The sequence below is a fragment of the Mangifera indica genome, chromosome 10, assembly GCF_011075055.1.
Source record: "Mangifera indica cultivar Alphonso chromosome 10, CATAS_Mindica_2.1, whole genome shotgun sequence".
NCBI classification, from domain to species: Eukaryota; Viridiplantae; Streptophyta; class Magnoliopsida; order Sapindales; family Anacardiaceae; genus Mangifera; species Mangifera indica.
The window spans coordinates 11,367,851-11,394,250 of NC_058146.1; the positions used below are offsets into that span (position 1 = coordinate 11,367,851).

The 26,400-nt window shown below is 33.1% G+C and overlaps 1 protein-coding gene across 3 annotated transcripts; it reads right to left on the reverse strand.

The window, feature by feature from the left end:
• Positions 1-205: 205 nt before the first annotated feature.
• LOC123227336 (protein LNK2) lies at positions 206-24,889 on the reverse strand. 3 transcript variants are annotated; one of them, XM_044652100.1, is made up of 11 exons: positions 24,652-24,889; positions 16,446-16,575; positions 16,233-16,304; positions 16,010-16,136; positions 11,574-11,889; positions 11,386-11,475; positions 2,516-2,624; positions 1,908-2,284; positions 1,665-1,822; positions 607-992; positions 206-497 (listed from the first exon to the last, which is right to left on the reverse strand). In XM_044652100.1, the coding sequence occupies exons 1-10, from the start codon at positions 24,673-24,675 to the stop codon at positions 635-637; spliced, it is 1,761 nt and encodes a 586-aa protein (XP_044508035.1). In that variant the 5' UTR covers positions 24,676-24,889; the 3' UTR covers positions 206-497; positions 607-634. The 3 variants fall into 3 exon arrangements, with proteins under 3 accessions (XP_044508035.1, XP_044508034.1, XP_044508036.1); XM_044652099.1 differs by having other exon boundaries at positions 1,908-2,624; XM_044652101.1 differs by lacking the exons at positions 16,233-16,304; positions 16,446-16,575; positions 24,652-24,889 and having other exon boundaries at positions 1,908-2,624; positions 11,574-11,903.
• Positions 24,890-26,400: the final 1,511 nt, after the last annotated feature.

Below are 26,400 nucleotides of genomic sequence, written 5' to 3' on the forward strand. Positions count from 1 at the left end.
GCGTGCTTAATTAGATAGGTTCCGTCTATTATCCAGCAAAGGAAATTTCATTTTCAACCATAATAAACTAACACAACAACAATGGAAATTTTGTTATATATGGAAATAATGTGGCGTGCAACTTATGTATTTCACAATGAGCTGCAACAAATTATTTGTTTCTAAGAACTTAAAAAGTAACGAAAACAGTTTGAAGATATTGGCATATTATCGATCCAACAAAACTTATTTAAGAAGACAGAATCCTTCACACAAGCAGCACAACAAATTACACAGCGCCTTCAGTATGGCGATAATGATACAGTTCAACCATCAGATTAAGATGCTTTGTTGAATTAAACTTACTTGAAACATGCATAAGCAAACATACGATGACAATTTCCATATTTTCCACAATGACACATGATCTTTAATCCGAACGAGCACTTATAATATTCAAAATGCTGACGAACTTCTAAGACTCCATCCAATACCATACTTAATGAAGCTCCAGTTGGCTGACAAGAAAAGGAAACCTTGGCATTACCAGTAAATCCGTATGGACATGAAGGTATATCAAAATGGACAGAGAATTAATGTCATGGAAATAATAAAGGAAGGAGTTACCCTCATAGAAATTGTGATAATATTCTCTTCACTGACAGGCTTCAACCACAGCAGCTCCACTATCTGCAGGTTCATAGTTTGATGCATTTTCTGAAGTGTCGAAGCAAGGACTGGTTTTAAACTGATCAATAAGCTGAGGCTCAAGCACTGGACAAGGTTCTTTGGATCCTTGGTGAGAAAATTTTTGTGTAACATTAGGAATTTCTAGCTTACTTCCCATTGGCAAGTTCATTAAATTCATTGTTCCATGGTCACTAGGGAATTTAGGTGATTCAGAAGTCTCAGAATGTTTTCCTAATTGCTCCAGTGGCCTATGAAACAGCAAACGAGCCACAGCCCGGTCAATTGGATTGGTTTCTGTTTCCGCATCAGGCATTCTAAGATACCTGCATTACCATCACGTTCCAAGAAACCAAATTGAAACAAAGTTGAGCTCAACATATGAAATGTTAATGAATACATGGTGTCTATATATAATGAACCTACAAAATTTATGAAAACAAAATCCAACCATGAAGTGATTTTGGTTAAACAAGCACAATTTCTGAAGCCTGATTGATCAACATGAAACCAGAAAGATTTGTAGATAAGCTTGAGGGGAGAAGCAGAGTGGCAGCAGCTAACACATGCAATTATTTATTGCATTCAATTAATATTTACTTCTAACTAATTAAGTTAATTCTATGTTTTCTTTTTAAGAAGAAAAGGAGAGAATTGAGCAAATATAAATCTGAACAAGAGAAGGTACAGAATAAAACATGTATTTGTCCACTTATCTTTACTCGTCTGTAACAGTTTCAAAGATAAAACATGCATGTAACTTTGTCCACTTGTGCATGCTAACAAGGTCAACTGATTAAATCTTTCAGGATTGTGGAAGAGGTATTGAAATCGAATCTCACTCACACCAAGAGAGGCAGAGGTGCATATATATATATATTTTGCTAGTGGACAGATGGTCACTACCGTATCTGTACTTCTGCTTCAGATTGAAAACAAAGAAACCTAGAATTTTGAGCATTTGAAGTTGAAAATGAAACCACATATACTGTACTAACCTGGTAGAGCTATTAGTTTCTGCTTTTGCAACAACTTCAGGCTTTTCCATGCTACTTTTGTTGGTACTACTTGTATCACTAGCATAATGCCTCTGCATTGCACTTTGTGCCAGCCGAAACAAGCTATCCCGTAGACAAAGTCTTATTCTGACATCCAACTGTAATGAAACAAGGATTTGGCATTTCCTCCAACTTCAAGCAAATTCATAAAAACAAGAAATTAGTGGGAAAAATAAGACCAACCTTAGAAATAACATCCTGAAGGCGGTAAAGCACTGTTTCCTCCACCGAATAGTTATCTAATGCCAAATAGATTGTATTGGAGTCATCTTGCTCTATTGGTGAATTAGGGTCAAAAGAAGGAAGAACGCTTAGATGTTCAACTTCAAGGTCTGTTCCCTCAACATGTTGGAATTGGCTTTCTTGGAACTTCTGAGACATGGAATGATCTATAGAGGAAACTTGATGACTGATTTGTTGCTGTTGTTTCTGAATAGCAAGCATCGCCTGCATTTGTTGCCGCCTCCTTAATTTTTCAATTTTTTCTTGTGGTGTCATAGCCAAAGTATTTGCTGAAGCAGCTGCTGAGTTATTAACAACTTTTGCTTTACCTGGTGAAACTTCATTACACGAAAGCAAGGGTTGGTGCGTAAGTTTACCAGACTGAATGTGCAGCAGTACAGGCATGGCAGGATATGGATTTGTAATGTTCCCATATTTAGAAGTGACAAATGAATTGGAGATTTGGTGGTACTGCAAAGTCTCAGATTTTTTAAGTTGTCTTGGCTGACTAGGGACCAATGATGGAGAAGAAAGTAGCATTGACTGAGCCAATTGGTTCTCATACTTACCTGTTGGGTTACCAGTGGGAGACCAGATACCACAGAAATCTTGCAATAGCTCTCCTCTTTTTTCTTCTGACTTTTTCTGAATTTTCAACAGATATTTTGTCCTGTATCCCTGCAAAGATTCAGGAAAATAAAATGATACAAAGTTGCAAGTTTGGTGAAAGAAAAAACGCAAAAACCTTAGTTCGATTCATAATCTAATTACATCTTTTCCTATATACTCAATCAGACAATTATGTCATTTAGAAATACAATTAGCCAGGCCTGAAAGAATATGTGATCTGAATAAACTGAATATTCATGCAAGGTAACATTTTACTATGTTTCTGGTCCAAACCCAAAGCAATATCACATATTTCTAATCTTAATAAGAGACTACTGGAGAAGTAATTTCCAAAGGTGAGTTCTTTCAAAGAATGAAACTAGTTTTCTTTGTCAGAGCTCCTTAAGCAATATTCAATATTGAAATGCACAATTCTTGCCGAACAAAACTATGTAAGATGAAGAGCATACAACTCATAACTTCCCAACCAACTAAACCCCTATGCTATGTCCATGAAAGGACTATACGAACTTTCAGCTGAAATTAGGATAACATCAATGTTCCATATAAAGTTTCATTTATCAATGTGCTAACAACTGAACACAATAAATAAGACAGACAGAAGAAAAAATGTCAATGTGCTAACAACTGAACACAATAAATAAGACAGACAGAAGAAAAAATGTCATATGCATTACTAAATTCCATTAAGTTATTTGCTAGTGTATTGGAGTTATTTAGTGAAATAGCGTGTATCCCCTATATTTCTCTATATCAGTACGCCAATAGGTTTCTATTGCCTCACTCTAACAAGCAATTAACTTCTGCCTATTGAAGATGCTATACACACACACACACACACACACACACTAAGATTAATGTTTCAATCTATAATTGTACCTTGGTTGCACAGCAAGAGATCTAATAAAACAGACCATTGCACCAAGAATCTGTTAGACTTGAATCAATAGCTAGATGCCAGTTCTGAAATTTTGGTGCCTTGAATGCTAAGCTAATGAAGAAATCAAGTTAAACATATCACATCTCTACTTTTATCTAGTAAGATTTACCTCAACAAATTATGTATTTCGTATTAAATATTTGAATAGAAACCATACATGCCGAACCAAATTACCTGGTCCTGCAGTTGAGGATTTCCAGTCAAAGACTGGCTAGAGACTGGGCTGCAAACAATATATAATATGATAAATTTTTAATGAATTATGATATTTTAATAATCCTGGGTATTTCACTTTAGTAATTTAGATGCAATTTTATTATTCAGTTTATATTCTTTTATTGTAGATAACCCAGGATTATTCCTAGGTTCATTGTTCTTAGACTAGGCAACTTTTTCTCTTGACATAGACTCTCTATGGTGCAATTATTGTAAAAAGGTTCATCACACAATAGACAAGTGTTAGAAACTTCATGGTAAACCTTCCAAGAAAGGACAATCAAAAGGGTAGAGACAAATATACGTGACAAATACTCAATAAACGACTCAAGAGGGTCCTCAAGCACATTCAAGAACAGTTGAGTTCAACAAAAAAGAGATTGAAAAATTGACAAGTTCATTGGAGTCATTAGAGTAAATAACAAGAACAAGTAGTTGTACTTTTGCCAACATAGGTATTTCTTTTTCTTCTCGTGCACTTAATATTTCATATATAATCCACCCAAATCTATGGATAGTTGACTCAGGAGCCATAGACTATATGACCTATTTTTCTCACAAATTTGTTTCATATACGCCATGCCCAAATAATAGGAAAATAACCATTGTTGATGATTCAATAAACACCATTGTTAGTCACAGAGATGTTCATACAAATAATTATCTCACTCTAAAAAATGTACCTCATGTGCCTAGACTGTTTACAAATCTTGTATCAACAAAAAACAGTCACCAAATATTCTAATTGCAATGTTATTTTTCATCCATCTCATTGTGAATTTCAAGAAAAGGGTAATGCAGTGTTAGCTCTATATTTTTAAGAAAGGGTATAATTCATAAGTCATCGAGTTACTCATGTGTCAATACACCACAACAAAATGGGGTTGCTAAAAGTAAAAATGGACGCATTCTAGCTATTACAAGAGCACTTCTTTATCAAAATAATTCTCCAAAACAATATTAGAAGCAGTTTTGAAGCCCTAAAATATTAGGTTGTGTCTTTTGTACATGTCCATTCTCAAACCAAAGGCAAACTTGACCCATGAGCCCTCATATGCACTATTTTTAAAACCGGACCGGACCGATCAGTTAAACCGGTTGAATTGAGAATCGGCTCTAAGTCTAGTCCAGTTAACATTAAAAGTGGTTTATGCATTGACTCGGTCAAACCCGTTGAATTGGATGCACCAGTCAAAATCGGGTTTAACCAAAATTTATGGTATTTTTTGAAAATTTAATTATTTTTAAGTAATTTGATTATTTTTTATTAGATTTGATGAATTTTTAAAGGTTTATAAAAAAAATAAGTTCAAAAATAAAATAAAATAAAGAAAAAAAATTATTTCATATCCATTGAAATATCTTTTATAGATAACAACTTGTAGAATTATGTTTTTTTTTTTTTTTGTATTATGAGATTGAGACATTTTTTTATTTTAATTGTTTCATTGAAATCAAATGATATGTTCTAATCTGCATAGGTGTAGGTATATTAATTGATTTTATTTTTTATAAATTTTTAAATAAAATCTATTTATTATAATTTGATAATAAGTTGAACCAACTAGTTTCCTGTCGAATCAATTGACCCAGTCGAACAATAAACTAATGAGACAACCGGTTCAATTTTAAAAACATTGCTCATATGCATATTTGTTAGTTTCTCTTCCACTTGGTTGAAAATGAACATTTTATTGTTATTTCTCCTTCAAAGGGGCATATTACCCTTGGAAGAGAAGGATCATTCATGTTTCTTCCTAAATTTCTAAATTAATTAATTCCAATCTCTAGTCCCATTATGTCCCACACATTTACTTTACCCGAGTCCGAGCCTATTAATGTAAGGGAAAATCAATCAAATATGACTTGCCCACTACAAGAGTATTCAAGGAAAAAAATGTCAGTTACTCAATCTGGGCAGAATCTAGTTCTAATTTTGAAATTGTTGAGGTAAGCACTTCTCTTTAATTTGATGAAATTGAATTGCTTGATCCAAATGATTTAGATGTTTCAATTGCATTTTAAAAGGTATTAAAACATGCATCAAACATCTTTTATACTTTATTAGGGCTAGACTCGAGCCGAGCAGCTCGAGCTCGAGCTCGGCTCGGTCGAGCCCGAAACGAGCTGGGTTTGGCCAAGCTCGAGCTGGCTCGGTAGATTTTTTTTAAAAATTTTTTATACAAAACGACGTCGTTTTAACTAATATATATTAAAAACGATGTCGTTTTGATAACGAAAAACGAACCGAACCGAACCGAACTCAACCCCGAAACGAGCTGGCCTTAGCTGAGCTCGAGTCGATCTCAAGCCGAACTCGAGCCGTCCATATATGAACCGAGCCGAGCCCTATACTTTATCGTTACCTATAAACACAATTCCCATATCCAATACTTTATTCAAGGCATTAGGTGACAAGGAATGAAAAACTATCATTGTCAAGTGGGAAAAAAACTTGTAAAGGTGGCAGAACTTGGTTCTAATTCTGTAACTGTTGAGGAAACACTGCTCTTAAATTTGTTGAAATTGAATTTCTTGATCCAAATTATTTAGATATTTCTATTGTATTAGGAAAGGTATTAGAACATGCACCAACATCTTTTACATTTAATCCTTACCTATTGTTACAAAATATGTAAAATATGTATATTACCATATAAGAATAGATTATACAGATACTAAGGCTTGACTGTAGGGATTTCATTATGGTAGAACTTGATTATAAGATCATAATAATAGGAATCAAATATTTTGTTTTCCTAATCTAGGATTCCTAATTTGTATATATACATGTATCTTTATAACAAAGAAATACGAATGAAAATGATTCCTCTTCAATTTTGTTCATGGTATCAGAGTGAGGCTTGCCCTAGTGAGCTAATCTGTCAATTTCTTCCTGCTATAGTAGGCAAAGTCTTGAGTCACCCTTGTAGAGTGACTATTCCATCTCTCCGCTAACGTAGGAAAAAGTGCCCCCTAATGACTGGCCATCTCCCAAAATCTAGTCATTAGAAGATCAACGCATGACCCACATGCACCACTTCTTTCTTTGACAACATCCTTCACCGATCTCCTTTTCCAACGAGCGTAAGTTCTCACCACCAATACCAATGCACTTAAAAGACACCGACGATCAAAACCTCAGAAGCCCAACCCTGTTTGTCGTTGCACACGCCGTCACAGTCATCAAAACAATCGCCTTCGCTGATCTTTTATCCCTTTTTAGACTTTGGTCACTATTTTCCAGCGACATCTCTCTCTATACAACGCATCTTTATAACTATTGCTAAAATCATTCAGTCAGGCAACTTGTTGTATCTCATATTTGGGTGTTTTTAGTGTAATTACAGTTAATAATAAACTTATAACTATGGCTGATGTGGTTCCTGTAATGTCAAAAATTATGGAACACAAGCTTCCAATTATCTAGAATGAAGTAAGACAGTTCAACTTTATCGACTAAGCCTTGAGAAGGATGATCACCTTATGCAAACGCCTCCTATAGATGATACTAGACAAACATGGTCGAGAGATGATGTCTGATTATTCTTATAGATACGAAATTTCATTGAAAGTTAGGTAATTAGTTTAATTAATTATTGTGAATTAGTTAAAGAACTAATGGAATACCTAGATTTCTTGTATTCTAGAAGAGGGAATATTTCTTGCATATATAAAGGGTGCAAAGCGTTTTATCGTGCAGAAAAACATGATAGGACTATCACATCTTATTTTATAGACTTTAAAAGAACTTATGAAAAACTCAATATGTTGTTACCATTTAGTCCTGATGTAAAAGTTCAACAAGCTCAGCGAAAACAGATGGCCATTATGAGTTTCCTAATTAGTCTTCCTCTTGAATAAGAAATTGCTAAATCTCAAATACTCGTTAGTCCTGAGATCTCATCTTTGCATAAGATATTTACTAGGGTACTAATAGTGCTCTTGTTAATCGTAGTAGTGCACATGAAATTGGACATTCATATAACAAGAGTGGTAATAAAGGAGGGGGAACCAACAACTGTGATAAAGTTATTGATAGTGAAAATCAGAATTCGAGAGGGATTGTACGCTATTACTATCATGAACCAAGATATACAAAGTGCCCTTGTAAAAAATTATAGAATCGAGCCCCAAAATCTCAATCACACATTGCAACCACTAAGAATACAACCAATTTATCATCTGGAGAGACCATTATGATTTCTACAAATGAATTTGTCAAATTCTCTTAGTACCAAGAATCACTAAAGTCTTCATCTACTCCTATCATATGTTTTTGGTACTAGAACTATTAATCCAACTCTATTAATTTCTCTGTCGTTTGTCTTAAGTCTACCAAAATTCTCTTTCAATTTAATTTTTATGACTAAACTCACTTGTAGCCTTAATTGTTGTGTCTCATTTTTTCCTGATCATTGTTTATTTCAAGATCTTATAACAATGCAAATTATTGGTAGAGACCCTAGACCCTAGACTCTAAACCCTAAACCCTAAACCCATACATTTTTTACATGCAAGTGTCAAGATCCATTACTTGTTTCAGTGTTTTAACTTCATTCAAAGCACATTATCGGTTTGGACATCCTTCTCTACCTCTGTTAAAGAAACTATGTCTTCAGTTTCATCATGTATTTTCATAAGAGTGGGAATCGTGTCAGTTTGTCAAACATCATCATTTGTCTTTAGATTCTAGAGTCAATGAACAAGCTAGTTTTTCTTTTGAATTAGTTCATTCAGATGTTTAGGATCCTTGTCCTATTGTGTCCAAAACTGGATTTAAATATTTTGTTACTTTTGTTGATAATTATTCTCATATGACTTGATTTATTTAATAAAAAAAATAGTTCTAAGGCATTTTCTATATTTGTGCCTTTTGTGCTGAAATAAAAACACAATTTAATATTTCTATCTACACAATACGAAATGATAATGCCAAAGAATATTTTTTCGAATCTTTTCAAAAGTACATGATTCAAAAAGGCATTCTTCATCTTCTTGTGCTACCACCCCTTCTCAAAATGGAGAAGTCGAAAGAAAAAATAAATACCTTGAGATAGCTTGAACATTCTTATTTCAAACGCAAGTTCCTAGACAATTTTGAGCTGATGTAGTTTCCATATCTCCTATTCTGATTAAACATATGTCTTTATCTGTTTTTCAAGGTCAGACTCCTTACAGTGATCTCTTTCTAAATAAATCTCTATTTTCTATTAAACTTAGGATATTTGATAGTACTTATTTTATTCGTGATATTCATCTCTATGTCACAAAGTTAGATCCAAAGTCTTTAAAATGTGTTTTCCTTGGTTACTTTCATCTTCAAAAAGGGTATAAGTGTTTTTGTCCTACTTTTAACCAATATCTTGTGTCAGCTGATGTTACCTTTTTAAAGTAAACTCCTTTCTTCTCTACCTCTCCCACTTATTTCATCCAGGGGGAGGACAATGATTTGTTAGTATATACTGTTACATCTTCTAGTCCTCTAAAGGTTTCTCCACCTGTTGATCCCACGCCAACTAGTTCTTTAGAGTTTTCTCTACCTGATGATTCTACACTTGCTAGGCCACCTATTACCTAGGTTTATTTCAGACGTCAACAACCTCTAAATATATTGGCTTTTGAAAAGGTAAACGCCAATGTACTTACCCTATTTCTTCTTTTGTTTCTTATAATCACTTATCCTCTTCTTCTTGTTCCTTTATTACATCTCTCGACTTTATCTCTATTCCCAAAACTATTTATGAAACCTTATCTCATCCTAGCCGGCATGATGCTATGATGGAATGGATGAATGTCATAGATGGTAATAGTACTTGGGACGTGGTAAACCTATCTATTGGATGCCAATGGGTGTTTGCAGTTAAAGTTAATCCTGATGGATTAGTGGCTTGACTTAAAGGCACGTCTTGTTGCTAAAGGATATGTCTAAATTTATGGAGTGGATTCTTCAGACACTTTCTCTCTTGTTACTAACTTGACATCTGTCTGTTTATTCATTTCTATGGCAACTACCTATGGTTGGCCTTTACATAAGTTAGCTATCAAGAATATCTTTTTTTATGGTGACCTTCAACAAGAAGTTTATATGGAGTGATCACCTGGGTTTGTTACTTGAAGGGAGTATAGGAAAGTTTGTCGCCTTCACAAATCCTTGTATGGTCTGAAACAAAATAGTCGTGCTTGGTTTGGAAAATTTAGCTAGGTAAGTCAAAAGTTTGACATGGTAAAAAGCAAGTGTGATCACTCAGTTTTAAATATGGGATTGAGTTTATGTCAAACTCCGATCTTACCAACAAATCATGATGCATTACGAAGTCCAAAACTTCAAGCTCGATACTTTGGTGCTTTCCAAATCCAAAACACAATGTTTTTTATGTGTCTTTAGATAACTCTTATTGTCGAAATACACAATCTTTTTTATGTGTCTCTACTCAAACTAGCACAAGCTTCGATACAAGCTTTTGACACTCTACAACACATAATTTCCATTTCAAGCCGCACCCCTCAAGCCATTCTCGATCGGCGTATGGCAAAACATCGAAATGTTACCACTGCTAAAGTCTTGGTACAATGGTAAGAATTTTTGCCACTTATGGCAGCCTAGGAATTTGCTAAGGAGATGAGGAGTCAATTTCTACAATTACCCCTTGAGAACAAGGCAATCAAAGAATAAGGTATTGATATGAATTTGAACCATTGGGCGTCCCAAACAATGTCGTCCAACAATTTTCAAAAAAGGGAACTTGTATGAAACACAATGTTTCATTAATCCCAAATGGCGGTGTTCAATAACTCAATAATTCACATATATATATATATATATATATATATATATATATATATATATATATATATATATATATATATACATATATAAAACGAGAGAGAGAGAGAGTTGTAAAGAAGAACTAGTGACATGGATGATAATTATGCACAATAGTCAATTATTGTTATATAGGACCCTTGGTAACAAATTAAATTTCAACATGAAAATATATAATTCATCATCTTCTTCTTTGCATATGTGTAACTCTCTTCTCTCTCTAGCTTCTCTGATTTTTTCATTTTTCATGATTTTTGTATCAGAGTGCATCAAAAAATAGACTAGATTTAAAAGGGGATATTATTATCCACAAATCATGGTAAAATAATATAAGTTTCACTATAAGTTCAAGTTTAAAATGACGTCGTATCCAACTTATAGTTTCAGCGGTTGGTATCATGTGATTGTGCTAAATGGAAGGTTCTGGTTTCTTCATTCTCATTTGGCCTTCTAGTTTTAGGATCCACAAAAACAAGTCCCATGTAGAGGGTTATACACTATTGTTTGGACTTGTACTTGATAGCTTAAGCCATTGGCCAAGTGATTAGTCAATATGATATCAAAGTAAAAGCTCATGAATTCAAAACCTCCAAATGTCATGAGCCAACGTCTGTATTTGGTATTGAGCTTGTTTTTGTTGAATTAAAGCTTGGCTCACACTACATGCGAGGAAGTATATTCAAGGGGTTATACTATTGTTTGGATCCTCACATGGAAACTTCCATTTTATCTTTTTTCTTATTATGAGATGACTTAAACATCTACGCAATATACTACATTACAATCCTGGCTTAATTTAGTATCAAAGAGAGAGAAAAAAAAGATACCTTGTTTGCAAAGCCATCCACATTTGAAACATTTTCAGCAACTACGCAAGAGTTTAATGCATTGATATTATTCCCAATATCCAAATCACTCTACAAAAGCCAAACAAAATTGGAATTTATATTGATTCACTCATTCAAGAAATAATACAAACAAGTTCAGAACAGTTCATCTTGCTAATTGAGTTTACCTGCTCCCTCACTTTGAGCTTACTTTTACTACCACAATATTCTACATGATCCAGGATGGCATGAGCACTCTGCAGACTTTCAACAGGATTACTCAATTTTCCATGGCGAAGGGTCAATGACTGATCCTCTTCCAGCTCAAATTCTGATTTAACTTCCACTAGGTCAGATGAATTCTTCAGTGCTCCTAACTCCAAACTTGGAGAGTCTGCTACTAGGGGGAAAGATTTTGCTGGGCTGTCAGTTACAACTTTAGGAGAAGGCCATAAATCATCACCACTACCCAAATTTACTCGGCTAAACATTGGGTCATCATTGCTGCAAAATCATCACTTGTAAGGATATTGAGTTAGATGGATACCATTACAATATTAAAGCATAAATGGGGAAACAATAAAGAAAAGAATAAATTGAGCCCAAATATAATGATGCAGGACATCTTGAAGGTCCTGAAATCTTTTTAGTTGTAGACTCAAAACCTTACTATTTATTTAACACTTTTAGAGATTTTTCTTTTTCTAGAATTTTGTGATTTGCTTCTTTATTCTCGGATTTTATAATTTTTTGCTTCTCATAGCAGTCTTCTTGCTACATTGAATAAGGGAAAAACTTTCTTACTTGGATTGATCCTATCTATTCGATATAAATTTATGTTCAATATTGTCGATTCAATTTACTAGTTAACTATTGGCCTTAGAGTATCACCACATCCCTTTAGAGTTCCTTGGATAGATAAAACCTCTCTACCAATGACTCAAGGGTGTTTAGTTCCTCTCAGACTAGTATCCTACTCCTAAGATATCATTATAATGTTCTCATGGATATTTTCTACATCTTTTTTAAAGCTAAACATGCGCATTAGGATCATGATTTAAAGAATTTTGAAAGAGATGATATTTATTAATAGTTTGCCCAAGGTGATAAGCATTGCCTTGAGGTTTGTCAAACCTTCAATTGATTTTACAGACCCCACCAATTCCTGTAAGGAAAAACCAAAATCTAAGCCCACACCTTCAGTGTCAGATAAAGACAGCATTTATATTTTATTCCTAAACGATTTGCATGTGCAACTAAATGCTGTGTGTGATTTGATGTTCAAGAATAATCCATAGGATTCGTTAGAGCCTAGTTAAACCATTCCCTTGAGTTGAATTAATTGTTGGGAGAATTCAGGGTTGTAAAACCTGAAGGGTTACATGATGAGCAACCACCTTAGAGAGAAATTAAACATGATAGTGACTCAGTTCCAAAGTTTCAACTCACTAACCTAACCACTCTAGGATATCCCAAAGAGAGAGCTGAGTTGAATAGACAAATAAAGATTTTAAAAGATTAAGTTTTCATTTCCCATAGTCTAAGTGCTTACTCAATTCTTATATTACTGAAACCTAAGACGGATATCTCTAGGAAAATGTGTTTTGATAATCAACAAACAAATAAAATCATTGTCAAGTATAAGATTCACCTGATTGTTAAATATATCAGTGATGAAAAGACTGATTCCACAACTATCATGTTATTGTGGGGAGTTACTAATAACTAGAAAATTAGGGTCCAACTATTGGTGAATTAAGAAACCTTAATCACTATTACCTGTTGGTTTGTATTAATTAAAAAAATTAGTTTAAACTTATGTACTTCAATTTTTGCAATACCAATTTTGTTGTATTTTCGTTAAAAGTTATTCCTATCAACTAGGTTAATAATTACCTTAATTTAGAATTTAATTAGGTTTCAAATAATTACTAATCACCATCAGTTCAAATCACAGACCACTAGAATGATACAACAAGAAGTTTTGTGAGCTTCTGAATTTTATTTAAAACTGCATATACATTTTATGCTTTTCCACTACTAGATAAAGTTTTTGGGTTGATTTCTCTAAAATTTTAATAGAGGCGGGCATATTCTTTGGGGGGATATTAATTAAAATAGGCAAACATTTTTCCATGTATATCTTTTTAGGCCAACTTTTGTGGCATTTACTTTTCTAAGCAAATCCATAATTTTTTGCCAATAATACCCTTTCCACTTGACCTTCTTCATAATTCTCGCTTCTCAACAGACCTAACAGTAGCACACTCCAATGATGTTTTTGCTCCTACAACATCATTAAATTGATATATCTATATAAATCGAAATTTTCATTCAAAACTTCTTGTGAAAACTTTCATTTATTAAAAAGTTCAAGCTTTAAATGTTGATTCCTAGAAGAGGTTGATATTATCTTGTTATTTTGTTTTTTGGTAGTAAAAAATAATTTCATTATTTATAAATAATCAATATCTGTTGTATTAATCAAAGTAGAACAAGTTTTGATGTCCAAATCTAAAGGAAACATGATTTCTTGAAAATTTAAATACGGTCATGTATACGTGTTTGCATGGTTTGCATATTACGGTTGCACTGTTGCTTTATGCGTTTGTGTTTTTGTGATGCGCAAGCCCGCAACATCAATTTGTGTTTGTGGGTTTGCGAAGTTCTTTCTTGCTAGGGTTGCAAGGGTTTACAAACGTTGTTGACGGATTTGCCTTTTTTTGCATCTGTAATATTTTGGCAACATTAACCAACTGATATTATTTTTATTTTTTAAATCTTGATAAGAGCATACTAAAAATTCCCATTGTTTATATAAATTAATATAATATATAAAAACAAGATGGACCGACCTAGAAATATTAAAGCTATTTGTTGGAGCATCTATTATGCATTAATGGCAACTAGGATAAGGCCAATGATATCATATATATATGAATCTCAGTCTTTATAGAGCTAGAATTTGGTCATCAAATGTTACATTAATGTATTATTTTATGTAGCAAATTCTATATATTATTTATGTGGTAATGCAACATTATTAAATAGGATAAAATTATCATTTGTTTTTATTACCTACCCATTGTAAGGTAGAATTTGGATTTTTTTTTAATTTTAAAAATATTCTTATAATATGAAACAGCTAAATGGGACAATGAGATTAAGTATGTGATATAATATTATACAACACATAATGTGGAAATTCTCCGTTATCAATTTAAAATTGGAATCACACAAGAGTTAATATTTTCTTCCATGAGCTAACATGAAATTTTTGAATTTTTTGTTAAATTATTATTTTTAATTATATACAAACTAACTCCTAATGGGGTGTGTGCTTAAAATGCGCACTCTGGACATCAAAATTTGTGTTTGCAACCATTAAACTAACTCATAATTATTTTTTTATTATATATTAAGTTTGCGTTTGCGGGTTTATGGGTTTGCACATTGCAAAAACACAAATGCGTAAAGGAAAGCGTAAACACAAACCACATTAAGCAAACGCATTTCAATTTCCAAGAAATCGTGTTTCTGGATTTCCTTCCAATCTGGACATTTTATTCTATTTTGATTAATACAATAGATATTGACTGTTAACAAATAATGAAATTATTTTTAACTACCAACAAACAAAATAATAACATAATATTAACCTCTTCTGAGAATCGGTATTCAAAGCTTGAACTTTTTTATCAATGAAAGTTTCCATAGCAAGTTTTGGATGAAAGTTTTGATTTAGACAAATATAAATTAAGAAACTTACTTAGAATGTGATAATATTGTAGGAGAAAGAACACTACTGAAATGTGTTGTCGTTGTGTTTGTTGAGGAGCGAGAAAGCAAAGTAAAATGGAAAGGGTATTATTAGTAAAAAATTATGGATTTGTTTAGAAAAGTAAATGTCACAAAAGTTTGTCTAAAAAAGTATACACAGAAAAATGTTTGCCCATTTTAATTAACATCCCTTCTTTAGGCTTCTGTCTCAAAAGACTGTGAGGATACCTTCTTTGTCTTTATACATCTTAACTAGTTCCGGTGGTAAGTTGATTATGGTATTTTAAGATTTGTCCATGCCGTTTGTGTTTCTCTGATTTTGGTTATTTTTTGCACAGGTAAAGCTTTACCCCATTTTAGATGGGCTATTTTTGTAGTACTGAATTTCTGATCCACTATCAAAGTATTTTTTACACTAATAAGCAGATCGACACTTCCTATCAAAAATAAATAAATAAATAAATAAAGGCATACTTGTACCTCATTCTTTTGTCACATTCTTAGATCTTTCTTTACCCTAATTGCAATTAACATGACAAACCCATTCTATCTCATGCCCATTTGTTAGATCATTTCTTTACCATGTTCAATTTTACACAGCCCTGTTCTTTCTCTAGCAGCATGTGATACAAGGTACTAAAGAATTCCGCCTAGATTAAGCTTTTGAATTGACTTCTCTAGCAATGATAGACTGATGGTCAACAACAAAAAAAAAATTTCCATATCATGCTCTTTGCCAGAACTTTATAGACTAAATGCTAAACAACTAAGGTTTTAGTATAGAATTATCCAAAATGATACTGCAATAAGGTGCAAGCATAATGATATATGATGCATAAATTACCTGAAAATTCGGTCAAGATCATCAAAGCTTCCAATGTTAGCCCAGCTGTAGTCAAAATCCCCTTGGTCTTTATCTTCATGGGAATTTTGGAAATTTTCAGGATCTTTATCAAGTTCAGGTTTCATGGCTGTTACAAGTACAGGGTGTTACAAGATATGTCAAATATCTTAAACTAGATCATGCTATCTACTAGTATTTTCTTTTCCAATGTAAATGTTCTTACCACCAGTTGTAGAGTTATTTTTGGTAATTTTTTCTATACTATCAGAAACTTCCGTACCCATGGGATCTGCATCTGTTTTGGCAGCAATAGATAAAGATAAATCAGACCATGAGCCCATGCTGGATCCCGAGGCAGATATTCTTTCAATTATAAAATTGGAACTGCTCTCCAACTTTTTTAAATGAAAATCAATTTTAGCCCCAGGCAACTTACTCTTCAAAGACTTAATGGTTGTCGCTTCTTGACTCCATTCCTTCTTATTGCAATAATCTTTAATTCCCTCTTGATATGGGACAATATGGTCATCACCCTCCCCAGCCTCACCCCATATTATATTTGTAAGCTGAAAACAAAATAGTCTAGCATCAGATAAACATGTGAAAATTCAAAAAACAACAAATATTCAAGCAGTTTATAGTGTTAACATCTGGCTATAATAAATCGCCACAATAATGATCAACACTAAAATGCTGCTTCAAATCAGAGACCTGACCAGGGAGGTAAAAATTTATAACCAAAATAAAATTTAAAATGTTCAATAGATTTGATGGACATAAATAATGGTATTCATTAATGAAACTCTCTGCAAGTAAAACATTTACATTTGTTGTGGATGAATTTTCATATTAATGAAACCATGAAATACAACTTTCAAAAACCATCAAATATATCTTTTTCCATATATTTAGTTGGATTCTTTTGGTATTTTATAGCTGAAGCAGTGTTAAGCATCAGCAAAATATGTGACAATTCAATAGACAACAAATCTTCAAGCAGTTCTTGGTATTGACATTTGGCAAATTGCTAACATTAGAGATAACGGTCAACGCTAAATTGCTGCTACTATGACGAATATGAAGAATAATTCAAGATCAGGAACTGCCAGGGAGGTAAGAACTTGTAACAACAATAAAATTTAAAAGTTTCAAAAGATTTAACAAGGACTAAATATCAGTATAGTTTATAATACTCTCAGGAAGAAAAACATTTTCAGGTTGTTAATGAGTTTTCATATTTACGGTACCATGAAATACCACTTCCAAATGTGAATAACCTTGAGAAAAATGTTCTATATATCAAAAGAGTGAATTTACATCAATATTTATATGAAATTCTAAATCCTACTTTAGGAAAGAGTATATGTACTTTTCTAGTTTACAAAGATACAATTACCCTAATTATTTGTTTCCTAATTTAGAGATACAACTCATATACAATTCAACACTCCCCCTCAATCTAGAGCGTACAAATCATATGCGTCAAACTTGTTACAAATGAATTCAATACGAGGACTCCTAAGAGACTTAGTCAGGATATCTACAAGTTGATCATTGGAGCTGACATGATTGGTAATTATACAGCTTGATAAAATTTTTTCTCGAATGAAATGACAGTCTATTTCTCTATGTTTCGTTCTTTCAGCGAATACTGGATTAGAAGCAATATGAAGTGTTGTCTAGTTATCACAAAGAAGTTTCATCTGTGATATATCTGCAAATTTTAACTCTTGAATCAATTGTTTCAACCATACAAACTCATAGGTAGCCAATGTCATAGCACGATATTCTGCCTCTGTACTAGATCTAGCCACAACATCTTGTTTTTTACTTTTCCATGAAACCAAGTTACCACCAACAAGAATACAATATCCTAAAGTCGAGCATCTATCAAACGGAGATCCTGCCCAATCAGCATCAGAATATCCAACAATCTGAGTATGACCTTTGTCTTCATAGAGTAATCCTTTTTCTAGTGCTCTCTTAATATATCTCAAGATCCGAATAGTTGCATCCCAATGGGAATCGCACAGAGATTGGAGAAATTGACTGACAACACTAACTGGAAAAGAGATATCTGGTCTTGTGATAGTCAGATAGTTGAGTTTACCTACTAACCTCCAATATTTCCTAGGGTCTGCAAATGGCTCCCCCTGTCTTGGCACAAGTCTAGTATTAGGGTCCATAAGAGAATCAATAGGTTTACAATCCAGCATCCCTGTCTCCTCCAAGATATTCAAGGCATACTTCCTCTGAGAGATAATAATACTTGTATTAGACTGAGCAACTTCTATCCCAAGAAAGTATTTAAGTGTTCCCAAGTCCTTGGTCTGGAAATGATTAAATAGGTGTTGTTTTAATTGATTGATACCCTCCTAATCATCACCAGTGATAACAATGTCGTCAACATAAACAACCAGATAAATGCACTTTCCTCGCAACGTGTGTTTGTAAAATACAAAATAATCTGACTCACATCGAGTCATACCAAATTCTTGAATAACTGTAATAAAGCGTCCAAACCAGGCACGTGGAGATTGTTTTAGACCGTATAGTGAGCATCGAAATTTACAAACCAAATCAAACTCCCCCTAAGCAACAAAACCAGGCAGTTGCTCCACATATATCTCCTCCTAAAGCTCACCATGAAGAAAGGCATTTTTTATGTCTAACTGAAAAAAAGGCCAATGAAGAATGGTAGCCATAGATAAGAATAACCGAACGGAAAACATCTTGGCCACTAGAGAGAATATGTCACCATAATCCAAACCATCGACCTGAGTATAACCTTTAGCAACCAACCGGGCCTTGAGACGATCAATAGTACCATGAGGACCAGTCTTGACTGTGTAAACCCAACGATAGCCAATAGTGGAGTGACCCAGAGGTAATTTAACCAATTCATAAATACCATTATGATGTAAATGCTTATGCCATAAGATAACATCGTAATGTGAAATAGAGGAAAGAGCTAATTTATTAAGTAACCTAGGTCTATAGTTGTGACAAGTTCCAGAAATGTAATAAAGGTCATCCTTCTCCTCAACACTGTCAATCATCTTTCCTGAAGTCATGTCCTGAAATTCACAGTGAGATGAAAAAAATGTCATGCTACAATTCATATCTTTAGTCACATTGCTAACAAACAATAGATTGTATTTCAATTTTGGCGCATATAGGACCAATTTCAACTTTAAATCTGATAAATAAGTTGTTCCTTGACCTATTGCTGGAGATACTGTACCATTTGCCACTGAAATATTAATGTTACAATCACATGCCCCATAGGTTGATAAAGTATCTATTGATCCAATCACATGGTCTGAAGCACCTGTGTCCACAATCCATAAGTTTTCATCAAGATTGTTAGATAACAAATAGTGCCTTATATTCCCTATATGCGCAATCGATGCTATTGGTTTAGAAGATCTTGTTCTATCCAAGGTTTTTGATACATTGGTTTGGTTCAGGAGCTAGTGTAAAGGTGCAATCAGGTCTGCTGACAAGTGGAGATTGTTGGACTTCTCAGTTTTAGATTCTGATGCATAAGCTGATTGGTTTAGCCCTTTTTGGCTTCGAGGTTTATGATTTGCTAGTTTGTCATGTATCTTCCAACACATCTCTCTTGTGTAGTATGGTTTATTACAGTGATCACACCATTGTTTGTCCCTTTGCAGCTGATCGCAAGATGAAGGTGTAGATTTTTCTTGTTTTTATATTGCAAAGGCTGATTTTTAATAAGTCAGAATTGCGTTGGAATTCAAGGATGGACTAAACATCACTTTCTTTTGACGTTACTCTCACCTAACTTCTGCAAATGCCTCTCGAATGGAGGGAAGGGGCTTTGCACCAACTAATCTCCCACGTACTTCATCCAATTCAATATTTATGTCATGAAGGAAGTCAAAACGGTTTTTTTTTTCTACCATCTTGCTATCTTTTACACTATTAGTAGGGTAGTCCCAACTAATATCCTAAAACAGGTCCATCTCCTGCCACAGGTTTATCAAAACATTATAATACCCAATAACTATCATGTTACCTTATCGTGTTGTCCAAACTGCAAATCTAATTTTGAAGCATTGTGTTGTATTCTCCATGTCTAAGTAGAGTTCCTGCACAGCTTCCCAAATCTCCTTAGTCTTTTTTTAAAAAAATGTATGCCCTACCAATCTTGGGCTTCGTGGAGTTGATAAGCCACACCATGACGATTGAATTCTCAACCTCCGAAGTACCATAGTTTACTGTTGTCTTCTCGAGCATAAGAGTCATTCCTGTGAGATAGTTAGCCTTCCCTTTGCATTCGATTACCAACAAGACTGATTGGAAACACCCACAAAAAGTGGTTCCATACAACTTGTGTTAAGCCATCTATAACATATGGCTATCATTAGTGGAAGGTGTAGCACGGTTTAGTGAGATATTTGTAGAAGGACTAGTCATGGAGGATTCAACCACGGTTGGTGTTGGTGGGTTCTAGTCGTTTTTCACATTTGAAGATTATGAAGCCTCTCCTGATACTATGAAACGAGAAGAGTTTAGAGAAGAATTTCTTGCTTCTTTACTATTTACTAGGGAATATATACAAGATTACTTCTTATAACTAGAACACTAATTTATAGAGATTACAAATTACTAATTTACAAGGATTATTAGAAGTAACTAGTTAACAGATTAACAATAACTAATTAAATATAATAATTAGACCAAAATCCCAACAAATCTAGGATTTTACTTTCCCACAATTTAAAAGCATCATCAAGATATGATTAGCTATAATTGACTATGATGAACATAAATAAAGCATAAAACCAGTACAAGCAAGATTGGATGTTATTCCAAAGAAGAAATGATACATATAATGTGTAAATGTGTACCCTAGGTACACATAGTTTTATTGTTTAAGTAAAGAGCAATACTATGTGTACCCACTTTGGGTACACAAATATATACACACTCATATGTGTCATCATATGATTGGTTATTGTTTTATTCTTAATTCAAAATCATTCAATCACATGATGATACATATAAATGTGTACACATTTGTGTACCCAAAGTAGGTACACATAGTTTTATTGTTTAAGTAAAGAGCAATACTATGTGTACCCACTTTAGGTACACAAATATATACACTCTCATATGTGTCATCATATGATTGGCTGGCAACTATTGTATTAGATATCGTTGACATATAGCGGCTCCATTTGAGATTCACTAGCCAATGAATAACATGCATTGGGCTTCAAAAAAAAGAAATGTAAATCACCTAGATGGATGCAACAAATAGAATGGGAAGGAAATTTGGAAATTAAAGTAGAAAGAATGCATCCATCCAAGGCTCGGATTAAATACTAAATTAATTTTCTTCATGTTTGACTCTTAGGCCTTATTAAGTGATACGACACTATATTGTACAAGAGGACAATATAGAGATAAATAATCTAATTTATATGTTTAGTTAAAACCTTCCATTGCATTGACAAATACAAAATACAAATGGTTAATACACAAACATAATACTATATAATGCCATCTAGAAAGGTAGGTAAAGGATGTATTATATCATTCATCAAATCTCATATTTTATATTATACCTCAATTAATTAAAATTATCTAATTTTAAAAGAAAAACCCAAAAATTTGAAATTAATTAAAAGCCAATAATTAAATTAATAACAAAAAATACTCTAGTTATTGGGATTTAATATTATTATCTCATGGTAGTCAAATCACATATTGTATCGTGTATTAAAAAACTAGTTTTTTGTATCATGTATCATGCATTATATTATAAGATACATCTTTTTAAACTAATATAAAATAATTATTGTCATGTCATCATTTTGAAAAAAATATTCTATAATTTTTAAATTTCTCATATACACTTTTATCACATTGTCACTTCTTGAATCAATTTATATCAGTAATATGTATCTTAATGTGCGATACACCTACCAATTTTTGACACATCTTAGAATATGTACCATTTTCTACCTGCATTATATCATATTATACGATATATATCGTATATCATAAAATACTAATAATCATGTATTTCACCCAAACACCCATAAAAATGACTAGCAATACAACAACCCAATACATGTTAAAGTTTCATTTCATTAGAGTAGTTTAGTTCTGAAAAAACAACTAAATTTCCAACTTCACTAACATCTTGAGTCATCACTCACCTTCCAAAAGCAGGACACTCCACAAATAGAGATAGTATAATTTTCCCTTATTTATCACATTCTAGGCAACCCAAAAATAATTGCCAAAACAGTTGCATTCCACAATATCCAAATCTTCCACCAACTTTGACAATTTAGACTTCGTCATAAAATTGAATGACACTGTTAGGAACCCAATTCTTATTCAACCAAAACACAAAATTAAAACATAAAAGACATAATAAACTAAACTATTTCATTAACCAAAACATTACAATGATAAACCGAACATTTCGAGGAGTTCGGGATCTCCCATTTTCCGGCCGTTCAAAACACTAGAGACCTCCCTAAATCAACCAAAGATGGCTGCTCTCAAACCAAACTCTAATACATTTTTCTTCTCCCCTCTCTTTTAAAACCTAAACATATATTTATAATAAAAATTAACCGTTGGATTGAGGACAAGTGTCCCAATCCTAACATTTTCCTCCCCTTCAAAACCATCTTGTCCTCAATATGGTAATTTGTAAAATATTTTTTTTTCTTTTATAATTTTCCTTTTCTGATTTTTTTAATTTTTTTTATTAATTAATTTTTTTTTCTTTTCAACGGCATCATATCTTTCTTTTTCTCTTTCCAAGAATGCTTTTGCCTTCTTTTTTGCTGCGTTTTCTCTTCCCAAAGCTTCTACCTTCTTTTTGCTTTCCCAACAAGTCACAGCCACATTTCTCTTTCTCTTTTTCCAACAAACCAACGCCCTGGCCTCCACCTTTTTTCTATCTTTTTTTATTTTTTTCTCTCTCCTTTCTCTTTCCTTCTTCTTGTCTTTTTCTCTTCTTCTTCTTTCTTCTTAGCGTCTTCTCCTTTCTGCCTTCTGTAATAGTCTTTTTTTTTTTTAAATACTTTTGCCGACATTTCATTTTCTTCTCCTTCTTCTTCTTCTTCTATTTTCGTTTTCCTCTTCTTCTCTTTTTGCACTTTCGGACTCATTTCTCTCTGTTTTTCTTCAAGTCAGCCTCCTCCATGAACATTTTCCGACCATCATCTATCTTCCCTGCTGGATCGAATACTCTAATACCATTTGTTAGGAACCCAGCTCTTATTTAACCAAAACACAAAATTAAAACATAATAAACTAAACTATTTCATTAACCAAAACATTATAATGATAAACCGAACATTTTGAGGAGTTCGGGACCTCCCATTTTCCGGCCGTTCGAGGCGCCGAAGACCTCCCTAAATCAGCCAAAGATGGCTGCCCTCAAACCAAACCTAATACATTTTTCTTCTCCCCTCTCTTTTAAAACCTAAACATATATTTATAATAAAAATTAATCGTTGGATTGAGGATAAATGTCCCAATCCTAACAGACACACATTCAATCACATATATCAAAGATGCTAGCTCCTCCAAATTAATAGGGAAGTCAAAAACTTTCATTGAAAGTTGTTCTATGAAGAAATCAATCTCTTTCAACAAAAGCTTTATAGAAAATTTGCAGTTAATAAATTCTATAAATGGTTAAAAAGTGGAATATCCCCACTACCCTCATCCCCAAACAAAAATCTTATCCTTTTTCTTTTTTCAATTTCAATGCATATATACTCCTTATAGCCTCATGGCATGGAGAATTGCCTTCAAAAGGAAATCCCCACTTAAAAGGCCTTATCTCTCATCACAAAATTACAAATTCCTAGGTCATTCTTTTTACAAGAATGTGAAATTGAATTTTACAGTGAAATGAATTTTCTTCCACAACTCATCCCTTTCCATAAGAAATCCTCTCATTAACTTTTTAATCAAGCCACTTTTTCTCAAACATTTAGAAAAGGATAATAGATTGAAAGATCTGGTAGTACCAAAATTGAAGTGATCTTACTCCCTTTTAATAAAAAGCCTAACTTCTATCCTTGATATCTGATGGCCATTTATGATTGGGTGATATGATGATTTACTTTTTCTCTCACTTGTATGAATAAATTTATATAATTTGTTTGTAAATGTACTACTCTTGTTCTATTTGTTCATAGCGTTGCATGCACTACAACAAAACTCTCCTCTTTCCTGGAGACACTATCTCCTAAAAATTAAACCCACTTTTCGACCACTAAATTCAAACTGTTATAGACTCCCAATTGGCCAAGGTAACCCATTTTCCTAGAAATTTGACAAGGTATTGGCTCAGGTTCCTTGCAACTCCAAAACTCCCTGACAATATTTTAAGAGAAAGTTCCACTTCTAACTTATAACCCATCACAAAAACCTTAACCCATTAACAATGAATGCAGATATGTATAATAATTCAAACAAAAATGATTCAAACAACAAATCAAAAATCTAGAAATCTTATCAATTTCAATAAACGTTACAGAAATTCTGAAACTCAATTAATTCCATTTTCACCCCGCACCATCTTAAAAAAGTAACAATAAAATAAAATCTGAGTAAAAAAAAAAAAAAAGGATTACCTCTTCGTCGTTCCAATCAAACATAGCTAAAGAAGCCGCAGCAGAAACCAGTAGCAGAGGAAAAATCAGATACACGCTCGAATATTACTCCAAACATCGCCAACATATGAAAGAAAACTAAAAGAAGTAACTAAAGCATCAACGTTTCCGAACAAGAATCGAAAACAAAACACTTTCGCCGTTGCAAGACAAAATTTGGAAACCAGAGAAAGTGAAAAGAAGAAAAGCCATGCATAATAGAGAAAAGAGAGTTCAACTGTAACAAATCCCACAAGTGGATCCCAGCTCACGTGACGTTCACGTGGGTCTGATTGGTCTATTTTCTGAATAGTGGACTGCGTCGTTACACGTGGCAGAGTGTATCTAAACTTGTGTGGTTGGGAGACGAAGCGGATTTAGTGTTTACAGCTTGGCATTTTTTCTCATTTCAATTTGCATTTCATTTAACGAGTGAATCTTTGAGGCTTGGCGAAAGTACAATTAAGGTCCAGTAAAATTTAACAATATTTTTCAAGTCTCATAGGATGGAAATATTTTTTCAGCTTTCTATATCTAGAACTAGTTTTGCATAATTAATGGCTTATATCACTTTGATGTTGTAATTTTTATGCAATCCATTGGTTCGTCAAGATTGATGTTAATCATATTTATGTTGATAAACTAAACTCATATATGACTATATTGAATACATTTTGATTATCCTTTACTACCCACAATCTCATTTGGTGATATTATTAATTAAAAAAGGGGTTTTTTGTTTATGAAAATGAAATGTGTTATAAATAGATTCACCGAGTTCAATATTTTATACCAAAGTTAAATGGTTAATATATCATTTAAGTAGATTAAATTAGTAGTACCTAAATTAAAATTTTTTTTTTTTACCCAATCTCAGATAAATCTTACATGTAAACAAGTGTGGAGCTCAAAGTCCGCCTCTAGAGAAGCCAATAATGTCACTTGTTTTCACTTTGATTATGTTTGTGAGAATTGTGTAAAAAGATTATGATAAAGTGTGTCGAGGTTAATTTACTCTTTTTCACTCAAAAGTTTTTACAATTTTTGAAGGAACCATGGCACCCTCCAGTGTAAAGGTGCCTCCCATGTCAATTCATTTTGTCACTCTTGATAAATCACTTCTCTTGTAGCATATTCATTACATAGAGTGATCATTAAAACCATTTTAAGTTAGAAGCATATAAAATAAATTATGATTCACTTGCGCAACAATTAGTAAAAATTTGGGTACGACTTGTTACTTTGGAAGTAAACACGAGAGAGTAACTTGGGGAGTGTAAATGACATTTTCCCCTTCAATTTGGTGGGTATGACGAGAGATAGCAAATAGCGGTGGAAGTTGTTTAAGTGGTCGTTTTCAAGGGTCGCCAATGAGTGTGGACCAAATATTTTCCATGCGTATATTTTATCTCTTGTCGACTGCATTCTAAGAAAATTTTGTTTTAGAGGTTTGAAAAGTTTTGCGAGAAGGACAAAATCATGGTGGATCAAATTTAGTAATGGCCGCATTTTATCTCAGCATAATCTTATTTTTAATTTAATTACAATAATATCCTTTGTAAAAAAATTTCTATCCATAAGTTATATAAATACAAGACTCCCACAAATACATTACAAAGGCATTCAAGTCATTTTACATATTTAAGTTGATTTAATTTTTTTAAATAAGAAAATAGTTGATGGATGTTCGCTTTCTTTATATGAACATTTGTTCCATGGCAAAATCTTGTT

What these genes read in the sequence shown, in the direction of transcription:
- LOC123227336 (XM_044652099.1), bottom strand. Translation starts at nt 24,675, where the DNA reads ATGTTTGATTGGAACGACGAAGAG. An exon ending in TTCAGGATGTTATTTCTAAG is followed by an intron (nt 1,823 to 1,907) that starts GTTGGTCTTATT and finishes GTTTCATTACAG; the next exon opens with TTGGATGTCAGAATAAGACT. An exon ending in GAAACTAATAGCTCTACCAG is followed by an intron (nt 993 to 1,664) that starts GTTAGTACAGTA and finishes ATGGTAATGCAG; the next exon opens with GTATCTTAGAATGCCTGATG.